Source organism: Sinocyclocheilus rhinocerous, unplaced genomic scaffold (genome assembly GCF_001515625.1).
Source record: "Sinocyclocheilus rhinocerous isolate Xijiao unplaced genomic scaffold, SAMN03320098_v1.1 scaffold519, whole genome shotgun sequence".
Taxonomy (NCBI): Eukaryota; Metazoa; Chordata; class Actinopteri; order Cypriniformes; family Cyprinidae; genus Sinocyclocheilus; species Sinocyclocheilus rhinocerous.
The window spans coordinates 328,065-343,079 of NW_015665048.1; the positions used below are offsets into that span (position 1 = coordinate 328,065).

The following is a 15,015-nucleotide window of genomic DNA, read 5'->3' on the forward strand; positions in this document are numbered from 1 at the left end:
TTTGTCTGTCTCAGGCCCGGTTCCTGTACGCTGGATCGGACTCTGGTGTGGTTCAGTCTCCCACAGCATTCTGTGAGAAGTACCCATCCTGTGTGGACTGTGTTCTGGCGCGGGACCCCTACTGCGCCTGGGACCCGCGCTCGGCCTCCTGCCTCAATATTTTCCAGCATGATGCCAATCCACGGTGAGAAATGAGAAGTTACGTTCACACTGGCCACGTACACACTGCAGTTCACCTTTTACTTCTTAATCGCGTTCTGCACACACATAATTCACTAAAATATGGGAGTTCGACAACCGCATGAACTCCTGAAAAATACAGGTAGTGACAACTACATTTGCAGAAATTCTATGCAGTTGTTAAAGGGATAGTTTACCCAAAAATGAAAATGTGATGTTTATCTGCTTACCCCCAGGGCATCCGAGATGTAGGTGACTTTTTCTTCAGTAGAACACAAATGAAGATTTTTAACTCAAACCGTTGCAGTCTGTCAGTCCTATAATGGAGGTTTTTAACATGCATAGATGTGTCTCTCTTCTGTATGCGCTTTGAATCACAGGGAAAGCAGTGCCAGAGCAGTACGATCCTTGACTCCCATTGCCAGATCTTGCTAGCGAACAAGACCATCATAAACCGAAGTACATCCAAAAGCTTTATGCTGAAAATAAGACCAAAATATAGCGACTCGTGTCTGCTCACTTTGATCTGATCGCTTTGTGATCGCCCAGAAAGCGCTTGTAAAACACAATGTCTCCGTCCACTGTACTTCAGTTCAACTGCTGAAAATAACGGGCGTTTTAATATTACTTTGGTCACAATAACGGATACTAAATGCGCAAGATGCCAAAACGTTGCTATGGTTTCCAAGCTGTCAATCATCTCAGTTTCGCGAGTGAGTCTTGTTCCGTACATACATGTAATGATGATTTAGGGGATTCACTTCTGCATTTAAATGCAGTTGTCATTTCTCCAATATTAGCAGACACTGCGCTTTAACAGGAACACGGCTCTCATACAATATGCGTCTTATTTGTTCGTCAGATCATTGTGTAATTTTGTTGTGCAGTCCATGTAGTGGTTTAAAGATTTTTATAAATATTTTTTTATATATTTTATGTAAGCCAGATGACTTTTATTTACTCTTAGCTGTGTTTTGTTTTTACAATTTATTATTGTATATTTTTACATTTAATTTCTGCAAGTATTTCTTAATACTTTTATAATATATGCTTGTATAATAAACTTTATAACTTTTAGGAATCATCATCATCATCATTTATGTATTTCTTTTAGAATTGATTGTATATTTTTAATTAATGTAATTGTATTACAAAAATCAATATTTGCATATTTATATATTATGTATATTTTGTTTTTCATTTGTGCAAGTATTTCTCAGTACTTATATGTACTTTATCATTTTAGAATCAGGTCAAGCATCATCATTTATTTTATTTGTATACAATTAATTTTTTTAATTTTATTATTATTATTATTTTTATATTTCATAATTTTTTATAGTAAAGTATCTATACTTCCATATTTGTTCTGATATAACATCAGAGTCAGGACTCTTATGTATTTTATTATTGTATTTTTTGTATTGATATAATTTTATAATATAATATCTATAATTTCTATCTTAATACTTTTTAATATGCTTTGTTTTGTTTTTTTAGAAATCATCATCATTTATATGTATTTTATATTTTATTACATTTTATTAAAACGATATTTGCATATTTATTTGGAAATAATTTTAGAGGAATCATAATTTAGATTATATATATTTTGTTTTTCATTTCTGCAAGTATTTCTCACTACTTCATACTTCTTTGATAGTGCAAGTCTTTTAAAGACTGTATTTTCTGGAATCTGTTTGCCAGACGGCATTATCATCTTCGATTAGGTGTGTCTGTATTTACTCTGATCTGTGTGTTTTTGCAGGAAGTTGATTCAGAGCCTTAAAGGAGATGCTGGGATATGCCCTACAGGTGTGTCATGTAGAAATGTCATCTGTATTAAATTTGAGCTCAAATGGTCCTGTTTTAGTGCCTGGTTTTTGTCTGTCTAGATTTACAGTAACCGGCACAGACGAACAAAAACAAGAGCGCATGAGAACATTGTCACTGTAATTCTAATAATTATATAGACATGTACTCACTAACAGAAGAAAATTTAAGATGCATTTGAGTGTGTGTACTAGACTAGTGCTAGGCAATGTTTAAGTTTCAATGTTTATAATATATTATAATTTATTATATATTATTATAAATGTTATATATTATATTTTATTATATTTTTTATTTTATTTAGATTAAGTATTTCTCTTTATAATATAACTTATGCTTTATAATTTTAGATTCAGAGGAATAATAATCAATTTATAATTTTGTATAATTTGTGTATGGTTTGTTTTGTGTGTGTATATAGATAGATAGATAGATAGATAGATAGATAGATTATGATTGATTCCTCTGAGTTTCAGAAATTAAATAACAAATAAATAAATCAGTAAATGAATTACTTAATGAATTTATATATTAATTTATATTTATAATGTACTATATAATATATTTTAATTCATGTAACTTTATTATATAAATCAATAATTGAGTATTTATTTTGAAATAATTTTAGAGTCATTGCCAGGTAGATTCAAAATTCTCAAAACGAAGTGAAATACAGTACGCATCTAGTTCTAAATAATCATGGCATGTTTTCTTAACTACACGAACAAAAAAATTTTATACTTTTATTATGTACATTTTTTATCTAAAACATTTGGGAAAAAAGTAAAATTTTTGAGTGATTGCATTGTTGCATGTGAATTTTATCAATTGCAAAACTGATTCTGCTTATCGATTCCAATATGGTTAAAAAATGTCATTTAGATATCAAAACATTTACTTTGTGTGTCTGTTTGTGTGCAAAATAGTGCTGCAAGATTCTGGATACATGGTTGTAGTTCTCTCACAATTCTGAAGAAAAAATTAAGACAACTAACAAAAATTTCATGGAATTTATGCATGGAATGATTCAATGACTCGCTCAAGATTTGCTTGTTTCATTACTGGATGAATCAGTGTTTTTGAATGAATCTCTTGAATGAATGATTCAAAGACAAATACATTTTTAACAGCCCTTTTTCACCACCTAAAAATAAAAGATGCGCACACAGGAATTGATAGGTGGAATTGAAATTTTCATTTTACAACAAGTATCTGATTCCTGACCTTAAAGGGTTAGTTCACCCGAAATTGAAAATTCTGTCATTAATTACTCACCCTCGTGTTGTTCCAAACCCGTAAGACCTTCGTTCATCTTCGGAACAAAATTTAAGATATTTTTGATTAAATCTGAGGGCTCTCTGACCCTCCCATAGACAGCAAGGTAACTACCACGTTCAAAGTCCAGAAAAGTACTAAGATGATCGACAAAGTAGTCTGACATCAGTGGTTCAACTGTAAAGTTACGAAGCTACGAGTCACACGGACTACTTTGTCGATCATCTTGGTACTTTTCTGGACCTTGAACGTGGTAGTTACCTTGCTGTCTATGGGAGGGTCAGAGAGCCCTCAGATTTAATCAAAAATATCTTAAATTGTGTTCCGAAGATGAACGAAGGTCTTACGGGTTTGGAACAACAGGAGGGTGAGTAATTAATGACAGAATTTTCATTTTGGGGTGAACTAACCCTTTAAGTGTCCGATTCTGGAATTGGAATTGATTTTCGATTCCCAACCCTAGTCATACCTCTCCCTGTTAAACTAATAACTGACTGTATTGATGTAGCAGCTGACCCATAATGGTCTCTGTGTTGCAGTCGATCCTCTGGCGGTGGGCGACTATCAGCAGGTGCTGGTGAAGCCGGGCGGTTCTGCCGATCTGCCGTGTCAGGTGCGCTCAAACCTGGCTCAGGTGTTGTGGAAGCTCAACGGCCGCGTCCTGACCGAAGCCTCGCGCTTCCGTCTGCTGAACGAGAACGGGCTGCTGATCTACAGCGTGACGCCGGAGGACGTCGGCCGCTACGAGTGCTGGTCGGTCGAAGCGTCCGCGGGACAGAACTTCACCCGTTTGGTGGCGGCATACGCGCTTCGACTGGAGCTTCCCGAGAGCGTGCCGTCCATATCCGCTCTGCATCCGTCCAGCGCCGCGTCTACACTCACACCGGAGGAAGGTAATACCGGTAACGGCTCGGGACTAACGCCGACTCACACGGATGCACCCTCACTAACAACCCCTCCCAGCAATGCCATTAAACCCAAAGCCTACATCCTTCCGGAGGTCAGCAACTTACCCACACGCACCGAGACGCTCGACCCCTCGGCTAAATATATTCAGCACGACAACAGCGCCGCCCTGCTGTCGCTCTTCCTGCTCTTCTTCCTGCTCTTCCTTGCCGCTCTGGCGTACAACTGTTACATGCAGTACCTGCCGGCGCCGTGTCTCCGCCTGCGATCCGCGCTGCTCGGCTCCAGCAAAAAGCCCCAGCCGGAGTATGCAGCCTGCGAGCCCGGCCTGATGGAGCCAGTGCAGGAAAAGCCGGATCCGGCCAATCAGAACGGAGCGCATCCGCTGCGCGCACTCAGAGACACCGGATACGAGACAGAGCCGGAATGCAAGAACGGCGGAGTTCCATCCGGCAGCGACGAGGACAGTCCCTCGAAAGTGCGGCCCTTCGACGTCGACTGTGCGTCGCAGCCGATTGAGTACGCAGACGCCGACGCGCCGTACTGATGCACCGCTTTTCACTCGCATTCACAGAATCGCCGCAGCTCTGCAAGAACAAACGCAGAATTCCAAATAAAATTCCAAATTGGAAACATTGTTTACCAAATTGGTAAGTTTCTTGATGTTTTCCAAATTGGAGCACCGGACTGTTTTTGAATATTTGTGGGGCGTTTGACGTTCACCTTTGGCTTGCACTGCAAAAATTTATTTCTTAGTTAGAATTTTTTGTCATGTTTTCTGTTACAAATATCTAAATATTCTTAAATCTTGAGTCTTGCTTTATGAAAGAAAAGTTTAATGAAATTTTTGCTTAAAATGGAAAAAAAAAACATCTGTCTGTGTTTTCTTTTAGCAAAATATAATTTTTTGTCATTTTTTTTTCTTTTGATTTTTAGGTGAAACCCAAATTTTTTATTTTATTATTATTTTTAAAAAAAATTGTTTTTGCATAAAAGGTCTCCTTTTCTTTTTATTTATTTATTTTTGCATTTTGACAATTTCATAACAGTAATAAAAAAATAATAATAATAATAACATTTGTTATTGTACTGACAGGTTGATTTTGATGACTGTATTACATATAAAGTATTTTTTGGCCTTATGCTTGTAGCGAATCAGCTCATAGGGAAATATGAATAATTAATCATAACTAGTTATAATTAATTATACTTATTAGAAGAACTCTGCCAAAAATGTCACAAAAACAGCAAAATATAATTTATACATGTATAGAAATCTAAAGTAAAAAAAAAAAATTTGATATATTGACATTTTAAGCATAAACTCACTTCATTTTGAGATTTTTTTCAGAAGGCAAGACTTAATATCTTAATTCATTTTCCTTCTCTTGATTTAAGAATGGTTAGATATTCACGATTGGAAAAGGACTGATATTCTGAGTAAATCATTCTTGCAGAGGTTTTCTGCTGTGCCTGCGTGTGACGTGGAATCTCAGGGATGCTTTCAGTGTCACACGCAGGATCTCATGATGAAGAACTGCTCTGGAAGAGCTCAAACATGGAGCCAGACCAAAAACACTGTGATGTGTCTCTTGCACAGCGTCCTGTGGTTGTTTCTGCTGTTGGTGCAGATGAGATGTCTAACACGCTTAACCTGTGTCTCACATAATACATTTGATTCGTGAGCCTTTTCGACTGTAGTCCACAAACATGAGCTTTGAAAGCTTTATGTTTCAGATATTTTTAAAGATATTATATTATTTAATTGTATGTCAGCAATAATAGTGTAAATATCACAAAAAAGTCAAGAAACCCCAAAATTTAAAGAAAAACCAATACTTTTTTTTTTTTTTGCATTTTTAGGACCATATTATTCTTTTTTTTGTCGTCTTTCTCCATTTTGACATTATTTCATGACTGATTTTATTAAAGAAAAACTACATTTTTGGAGTTTTTTTTTTTTTTTTTTGCATTTTACATTTCATATTTTATCATTTATTGGACAAATATGTATGACAGTGATACTAATATACATAAAAATAGTAAATTGCATCCTGACAGGGTAATTTTCATGATTGTAGTACATACAAGTTATTTTTTGGTGGAAAACTATAAACAAAATGAAAAACTATTACTATTATTATCATTATTATTTATTATTATTATTTGTTTTTGCCTAAAAGGACCATTTTTAGGACCTTTTTTGCATTGATTTTAATACAAAAATAGATGAAATTGTGTAACAATTAATGACTGTATTACATATAAAGTTTTTTTGGCATTGTGTTAATTACTATATTAAGTCACAAAAACATTTTTTTCTTTATGCGATATATAACTAACTTTTGATTTTGGGCTGTAATGTAAAAAATCTTTTTTAGCACCTTTTTTGGCATTTTGACAGTACATTAGACATTTTAATATAAATAATAATAATAAAGATGATGATGATGATGATGATAATAAATAATAAATTGCATCCTGATAGGATAATATTCATGACTGTATTATATATAAAGTGTTTTTTGGCATTATGGAAATTATAATGTTAGGAAAAAATGTGCTTAAATCTCATGAAAAAAATGCTTGTATGTTTTTCTTTTGATTTTGGGGTGAAATGTGACCTGGCCGTGGTTTGTTTGCTTTTTCCCGCGTGGCGTTTCTGAATCTGCTGTCCTCTGATTCTCAGCACACTCTTGTATTTGTCTCTCTCCCTCCGTTTCCTGTGTCCTGCTCAGCTTCCTGGGCTGTTCCTCCTTCCCCTCCGTCCCTGCCCGGCTCCTCCTCCTCCTCCTCCTCTTCCTCCTGGTCTCTGGCCGGGGCTCGTCTGATTCCTCCTCTGCTGAGGGAGCAGTCCTGGAGCGTTCACCCTCACCAGGCCTTTCTGCTCTTCTGCCTGGCCTTGGGTGAGTGCTGCCTCTGACCTCTGACCTTTGACCTTTCTCTCTCACTCATCAGTCTCGTCTCAGTACTCTGAAGTGTGACTTCCTTTCGCTCCTCCTGCTAAGTGTTCTGATTGGCTGAGGAGCCAGAAGTCAGACAGGAAGTAGACGATAGAAAGAGGAAGTCACTAAAGAGTATTTAGACAGTGTTTGTGTGTCTGCATGATCCAGATCTTCTGCACACCGTCTGATGCCTAAAATGTTTTCTTTTTAAAATGTTAATTTTTACACCTTTTTTTTTTTTTTTTTTTTTTTTTTTTAAAGAGCGTCAAGAATGAATACATTTATTGGTAAATAATTTTTGAATTTCCTAAATTTTTATTTCAAAATTCTCTTCAGATCCTAATTTATGATTATGGCTTCGTTTTCGCCACTTTTGTGTTGTTTTACCTGCTGACGTGAGTCTCGGACTCTTGTAAATGAAGGTGACTGGCTGAAGGACTGATGGACGTTCCAGTCGTGTACAGTGTAAATACAGTATATGTACATATGAAAAAGATGTACAAAGTTTTTTTTTGGTAGAGAGCCTGAATAAATGTTTGAATGGCAAAACATGTGAAACACTGTTTATTGTGTTGAGATGTGTTAATGAAGCTGTATATTATATCTTGTTTTAACATGCAAACTCATGACACACAGAATCTTAGTGAGGAATTACAAATATAAATCTCACAAATCTATTCAAATATGCTCTGCTTTTTCTGCTAAAATTGTTTAAAGTATTATTTATGCTATTATTTGAAAGTTTGGGGTTCGGAAGGTTTTTGAATGTTTTTGAAAGAGTCTCCTGCTCATCAAGGCTGCATTTATTTGATCAAAAATACAGTAAAAATGTGAAATATTATTACAATTTAAAATAACTTTTTTCCATGTGAATATATTGCTAAATGTAATTTATTGCTGTGATGCGCAGCTGAATTTTCAGCATCATTACTCCAGTCTTCAGTGTCACATGATCTTCAGAAATCATTCTAATATGCTGATTTGCTGCTCAAGAAACATTTCTGATTATTATCAATGTTGAAAACAGTTGTGCTGCTCAATATTTTTGTGAAAACCGTGACATTTTAATGAATGAATAGAAAGTTCAAAAGAACAGCATTTATTTGAAATAGAAATATTTTGCAATATTATAAATGTGTTTTTCACTGCTAATCATTTTAATGCATCCTTGCTGAATAAAAATATGAATTTCTTTTAAAAAATCTTACTGACCCCAAACCTTTGAACGGTCATGTACTAATGGATAATTCATGTTTATCATCTTTGAATCTACACTATGGTATTATTACACTTAATAAGAACGGTTCCATTATCATCAGGAGAAGACAGTAGTGCAGTCATTCCCTGCAGTGGCATTAAACGTGTGTGTGTGTATTCTGAGGATTGCAGCATGCGAGATCAACTAATTTCTTGGTGGATGAACTTTGTGTTATTTGTTACCATGTACATGTTCTTCATGTACTCCAAGTACTGATGCAAGTTACTGGTTTTACCAAGTAATAAGGTGAAGTATTGGATATAACTTTGCACAAGTGATTTTGTGTGTGTGTGTTAAAGACGTGTATTTGGCATGTTTTTTATTGTGCAATGTTTTCGTTTTTTACAAACTGAGGGACGAGTCAAAATTTCTTGTGGTGATGCTGGAAACACTCATTTAACCCTTGTGCTGCTGAAAATCCTTTGCATAATTTGGTTTTCTAGTCAAAAATAACCAGCCTTTTAAATAGTCTTTCATTATGCTGTATTATCACCAAAACTGGGATCTAATAATTTTATCAGCTTTTTCTGTTACATGAAACAAAACAAACTGATAAAAATATCCAGTATTTGGCAATATCTCCATGAGAAATTTATAAGCGATTTTGTGTGCCAGTCATTTTTGACCAAGAACAACATAAGTGTAAGAAGGTGAGGAAAAAATCCCCCTCCCCCCTTTTTTTTTGAAAGTAGTAATTTTAAGTTGGTTTTAGTCCAATGCAATAACATGAACTAACATTTTCATCAAAATAAAATAAAAAAAAGCCGTAATGACTGGAACAAAACATGAGGGTAAAAACATTTTTTTTTTTTAGGATTAATTTATGCATTTAAAAAAAAAAAATCATTTAAAAGGACCTAAGCTTTTTTTTTTTTCATTTGCAAAACTTACATTTCAACAAAAATACAACATTTGAGAACAAAAACAAGTGTGGGAATACAGAGAGAGAGAAAATACAATTTGTTGAAAGATTGTTGCATACCGTAATATGGGAAAGTTTTTAATGCTTTTTATTAGAGATTTTTTTTGAAGTGATCATCCAGCCAAAGCAAATACATATAGTGATTATTGTCAGTTTCTGATCTGAAGCTACAGTTTGTTATGCATGTAGTATGAGAGTGTGATCATACAAACAGCATGATGTGGATGAGGATGAGTGTGTGTACTGAAGTGCTAAATACCCTGTAGGATCCATATGTAAGTGCAGTTTTCCTTCAGGTCCTAGAGATGTAAGTGTTGAGTGGCACATAAACGGGCAGAAGCTCGAGACTCCTGTCACTGAATACAGACACGTGGTTTCCCATGATGCCGTGCTGGTGAGCAGCTGGCTGAGGGAGGAGGCTTTGAATAAAGGCGTCCAGTACGAGTGTACAGCGGTGTCTGCAGCGGGAAGCCACGCGTCGAGAGTGGAGCTTCGGCTCGACAGCAGAGGTAAAGCGTTTCATCGCACTGCTGTGTTAGTCTGAGCTGTGGCATGCTGTAACGTGTCTCTGTGTGCTCTCAGATGAGGCCGTGGAGCGCTGGAGAACCGCTCTGACCGACCACAACACACTCCTGCAGCAGTGGAAGAAAGCATGGGTGAGGGAGAGCCCACACAGACACACACAAGTGAAGACATCACAACATAACTGAATGAAATGAAAATATGTGAATCATCAGGAATTATATTTCACAGCTGCGTAACTGTTTTCAACATTGATGATAACCAGAAGTGTTTCTTGAGCAGCAAATCAGCATATTAGAATGATTTCTGAAGATCATATGACACTGAAGACTGGAGTAATGATGCTGAAAATTCAGCTGCGCATCACAGGAATAAATTATATTTTACAATATATTTATATACAAAACAGCTATTTTAAATTGTAATAATATTTCACAATTTTTACTGTGTTTTTGATGCAATAAATGCAGCATTGGTGACTGTGAGAGACTGATCCCAAACTTTTGAATGTTATAGTGCTTGTTTGATTTCAGACGCATTTTGGGTCACTGCACATATTTGGTAAAGGTGAAAGTGCCTTCATTCAGTATTTACAACAGCTGAACCAAAAAATATATGCATTATTTATTTATAATGCATTTCCACATTTAAAATGCTGCCTCGTCAGATTTAAGGTTGGTAGTGAGGTCAGTTAGACATAGAAAAGCTTCTTTAAAATAGTTCCAGTAAATACTGAACAAATAAAGATGTCCCCCAAACACATATTTTATATTTTATTTTATTTTAGATTTTATATATATATATATTTTTTTTAGATTTGATTTAATTGTATATTTATTTTATACTTTTTATTTTACATATTTTATTTTTTATATTTATTTTATATTTTTTAATTTATTTTAAGTTTTATATTTTATTTAAATGTTATATTTATTTTATTTTAGTTTTTAGATTTGATTAATATTTTATATTTATTTAGTTTTATTTTTTACTTTAGATGTATTTTGTATGTTTTAGTTTGGTGTGGGCTGAAGATCTCATCATATGTTTGTGATGATGCTGATGTCTGTTGTTTCTCGTTGTCCTGCAGGAGAGCTGTGACGGACAGGGTGTTCTCTGAAGCAGCTCATTATCGCTCATCATGGCATCATTTTCTGACTCCAGGGACAGACGCTTGGACGAGAGCGCACACACACACACACACACACAGCTCATGTCACACTGGTGTTGTGTGGTGGTTTCTTCTCTCACAGGCGCTCCGAGTCTGTTCCCGATCCGTGGATCCTGTCAGGATTCCAGGCTGTTGGAGAGATCTGTGGAGGACGAGTGCGGTGAGATGGGCCTCTCAGGCTGATGACAACTGCTTTTCCTCAACCGTCTGCACACTTCTATTTATACTCCCTCCATCCTCGAGAGCAAATGACACCGGCTCATGTTAGTGAAAGCAACATTTGTGTTTATAATAGTCCTCTTGAGTTATTTAAATAATCGCGTGTTTATCTGAGCAGATATATTTCAAAGAAGTTACTGGTCCTCCAAAAGAGGTTGCAACCACAATAAATATTATTTCTATAATTTGTGAGACTTTAACCATGTTTTCTAAACACATGTGAAGCATTTGTACCAATGTTATTTCATTATCATTGAGATTTTGAATTTGTTTTTATTTTTATGTTTTCCATTTTCATTATCATTTGTTATTTTGGTACATCAATTTAATTTTAAAATGAGAAATGTTGCTTCGGCAACTAGTTGAAATAAAATTCATTTAGGTATTTTATTTTGTTTCAAGTAACAGAAATGGTTATTTTTATGGTTTTAGTTAATGATAATAACCAAGGTCAATGCTGTCGTAATTTTTCCTTATATCAAGTCCTGCTGCTTTACCAGCTGATCCAGACCTCTATAACACACACACAGAGACTCTTACAAACCTATTAAAGTCATTGTTTAAACCTCTAAACAAGGGTAGGTGACCTCTCAGTCTTTATTGCTTTAGTAAGATTCATCCTTCTGCATAAAACCAAAAGTGGACAGATACAGTACATACAAGTGTTTAATTTAAGCTTTTAAATCACATTTTATAGACCAGCAACCAATGTTTTGAAAACTAGCATGCAATTTTTGTATGCATATGCAACAGTATAATGCAGCATAGCTGTCACACAATGCACATTCAGTACATGTTTCCACGAGGTTCTTAAATCAATGGTTTAAAATCAATTCCTTCAGAAACGGGAAATGAGTGAGATCCAGCCACAGGTGAGTCAGTTTACTGCAAAGTGAATTTAATTACAACATACTTTGATAAAACAGACTTAAGCATTTGTTAGTAGGTTTCCAGCAAAGGCCAGGGACCTTTATGCGCACTGAACAGGCCTGTTTAATGTTTCACAGTCCAAACAAGGCAAAGCTAGTGGCTTTTGTCATTTTGACCGCTATCGAAGTCACACAACAAGCAAATGCTGTGATTTTCGTCTTATTTAGCTTATATATTAAGGCCAGGAAAGATGTCTGGGGGTTTAGCATTAAATCAAATAGTTTATATCTGCATTGTTTGCAGAAACAAAACAGGACTGGTATTGCAAACAATAAAACGTAATTTAAGTAAATTTATAAAAATGATGACAATAGAAATCTGATAAAGCACGTTAAATATTCTGCATACCCCCTCCCCCTCAAAAAGGGAACACCTTTGTATTTTATTATAATTTATCCAAATTAACACGAGGGATACAACATGAAAGTGTTGTAAATATATATATATATATTTAAATAGTTGTGCTTTAAAGGGTAAGTTCCCCGATTTTCAACCAGCTTAAGTAAATTAACAATGTTTGTGAAAACTACAGATCGTATTTCCGCCTTTTTGTATCCCCGCTCACGGATAGTCGGAGCGAGCCCAGTGCATTATGGGTGTTGAAGTTTTCCTACCTTTTTCGCCACATCCCTTAACTCTCGTTTTTTTCCCTCTAGTCGTGTAGCACATTTTTAAACCGCGTTTCTACGGCATAGACAGCCAATTTTTTATCAAAACCCTACCTGCCAGCCATGAAGTATCCCTTTAACAATTAAGTCCAATATTAGGAACACCGAATCATAGCATTCGTTGCAATGTGGCGCCATCATGTGTTGAAAGTTTTGAAGTGTTGAAAGAAAAACTACACAAAGCAGATACGAGGTGGCATTTTAATATTTTTTATTATAAAGAGCAGCGAGGATAAAATAAGTTTAGTCATAATTTCATTCTTTTTCAAAAGTAATTTATGATAAAGTGTCAAAACCTTTTTTTCTCTCCATATAAACCCTGTTCTTAAGTAGCACAGTTGCTGATAGTGCTGTCATCATGGCTCTTCTTCTACAACTACCTTATTAACAAAGTTTTATACGTGATAGAAGCACATTTTAAACTTTATAAAGCATCTGTACAGTATTACAATCGCCTTCCCTGAAGAATTAATGCAAACGAAGAATTTCAACCTGAGAATGGCCAATACGTTAACTAGATACACACAAATGATCTCCCTTTAGCATACAGTACATCTTTTATCCCCAAAATGAATTTAGCTCAGCCACTTAAACACTGATTTAGGTTTCTAAACACTGATGATGCAGCACAGACTTTTATTAAAGGTTTAGCTTCACTCAGAGATGCACTTGAGTCGCATGATTTTGTTAAGAGCCCTTAAATTTTCACTGAAAATGCATTTCCCACAATCCCTTGATTCAGTTCGGGCATAGTCGCAGTGAAACGCAGCATCATGGTCACAGGAGTCCAGAAACGTGGTTAAGTTCTCTAGTATTCACTGAAAACCACAGGAATGTTCCAGAAGAGACAAGTGTCTCTGACTGTCACTGTTTTGGTAGCGGTCTCCTAAACAGCAGAATATGAGGTTCTGAAAAATAGAATACAAGCAAACGTTAGTCCTTTTTCACCTATAATGGCTTTAATATTCAGGACACAGTTTGCAAATGCCAGATTCAAATCACATGGTCAGAGATCAGCTGACTTTAGTGTAAACACACACACTCAGGCTCTGATGATTGTGTGGTTTTGTGTACAGACCTGGTTCATGGATCATATAATGGACCCATCCTAGCGACTGCTGCACGCCCAGCCTCCTCCACTCATCCTCGGTCATCAGGTGGGATTTGGGCACTTGTTTGGCCAGTTCTCGCGGTAAGACCACATGTCTGCCATCACAGATGACAAGCAACTATATTTCATTGCATTTCAATCAGATATGAACGTGATGCTATAAAGTGACGTCACTACACTAAAAGCACATGGGAGAAAATCCAACCATTAGTTTTGAATTCACGTCAAAACATGCCTCTAGAATGACCAAATGCTTTAATAACCATACTAAGCAGCTTACATTCAACATTGATGTAATGTTACGACTAAACGAATGACGTTTAAACAAACAAACACGCCGCATCGAGGCCTCAATCCTCCTCGTTTTTCATCTTACCGGTATTCATAAAGATCATCTGTGTATTTATCCGAGTAGTAGATCTGTTTATGAGCCATTGTAGATTGTTAAATGAAGTCAGGTATGACAATATTCAGATGTATTGATTCGTGAAAGAAGGATTCGATCAAATTCACTCTCGCACCTTGAACAAATTTAACCGATACAGTTTTGATTTTGAACCCGCGATTCAACCGGAGCCGCCGCTTCTGATTGGCTGACAGAGGTCATGTGACTGGAGGCACGTCGGAAGGGCGGGGGCGGAGGAAAGCGTGGTTGCTCTGGAAACCGATCAGCGACGAGTCGTCGTGTGTCTGTCAATAGAATGTGAAAATGATTAAGAATATGCTTCTGTAAATATAAAAACAATGTATTTTTGCCTCAGAAACCTGCTCAAGGTAAAGTGTGAAATGTTACTACTGCCTTGTCATGCTGTTTTGATCCATGCTCGACGGTTTGCTCATCGTTTGAGAGCTTAGTAACCCTTAAAAAAGTATAACCGAAAGAAAGCAATGTTTGATTTGATTTTAGCTTTTTTAATGATTAGAACATTTCATTTTTATGACATGAAACTTTGTCAGTGCTTGACGTTTTCAAACAAAGACTTTTTCCAAAATGAAAAATAAATAAATAAATAAAATCTTACAGAAACAGAAGAGGAAAACAGAAATAAACAAAAGAAAAACAGAAATAAACAGT

The 15,015-nt window shown here is 35.7% G+C and overlaps 2 protein-coding genes across 2 annotated transcripts in view; one reads left to right on the plus strand and one right to left on the minus strand.

Moving 5' to 3' along the window:
* LOC107731078 (semaphorin-4D-like) overlaps nt 1–4,782 on the plus strand; it is a 55,591-nt gene extending 50,809 nt beyond the window's left edge. Inside the window, exons 13-15 of the mRNA XM_016542061.1 lie at nt 15–184; nt 1,949–1,995; nt 3,828–4,782. Coding sequence (XP_016397547.1) covers nt 15–184; nt 1,949–1,995; nt 3,828–4,741 — 1,131 coding nt within the window. The 3' untranslated portion in view covers nt 4,742–4,782. The remainder of the gene's footprint in view (nt 1–14; nt 185–1,948; nt 1,996–3,827) is intronic.
* An 8,340-nt stretch (nt 4,783–13,122) lies between these two features.
* On the minus strand, nt 13,123–14,531 carry LOC107731086 (cyclin-dependent kinases regulatory subunit 2-like). The gene is made up of 3 exons (XM_016542072.1): nt 14,317–14,531; nt 13,908–14,035; nt 13,123–13,737 (listed from the first exon to the last, which is right to left on the minus strand). Exons 1-3 carry the CDS (start codon nt 14,373–14,375, stop codon nt 13,694–13,696), a joined length of 231 nt encoding a protein of 76 aa, XP_016397558.1. The 5' UTR covers nt 14,376–14,531; the 3' UTR covers nt 13,123–13,693.
* Between the last annotated feature and the right edge of the window lie 484 nt (nt 14,532–15,015).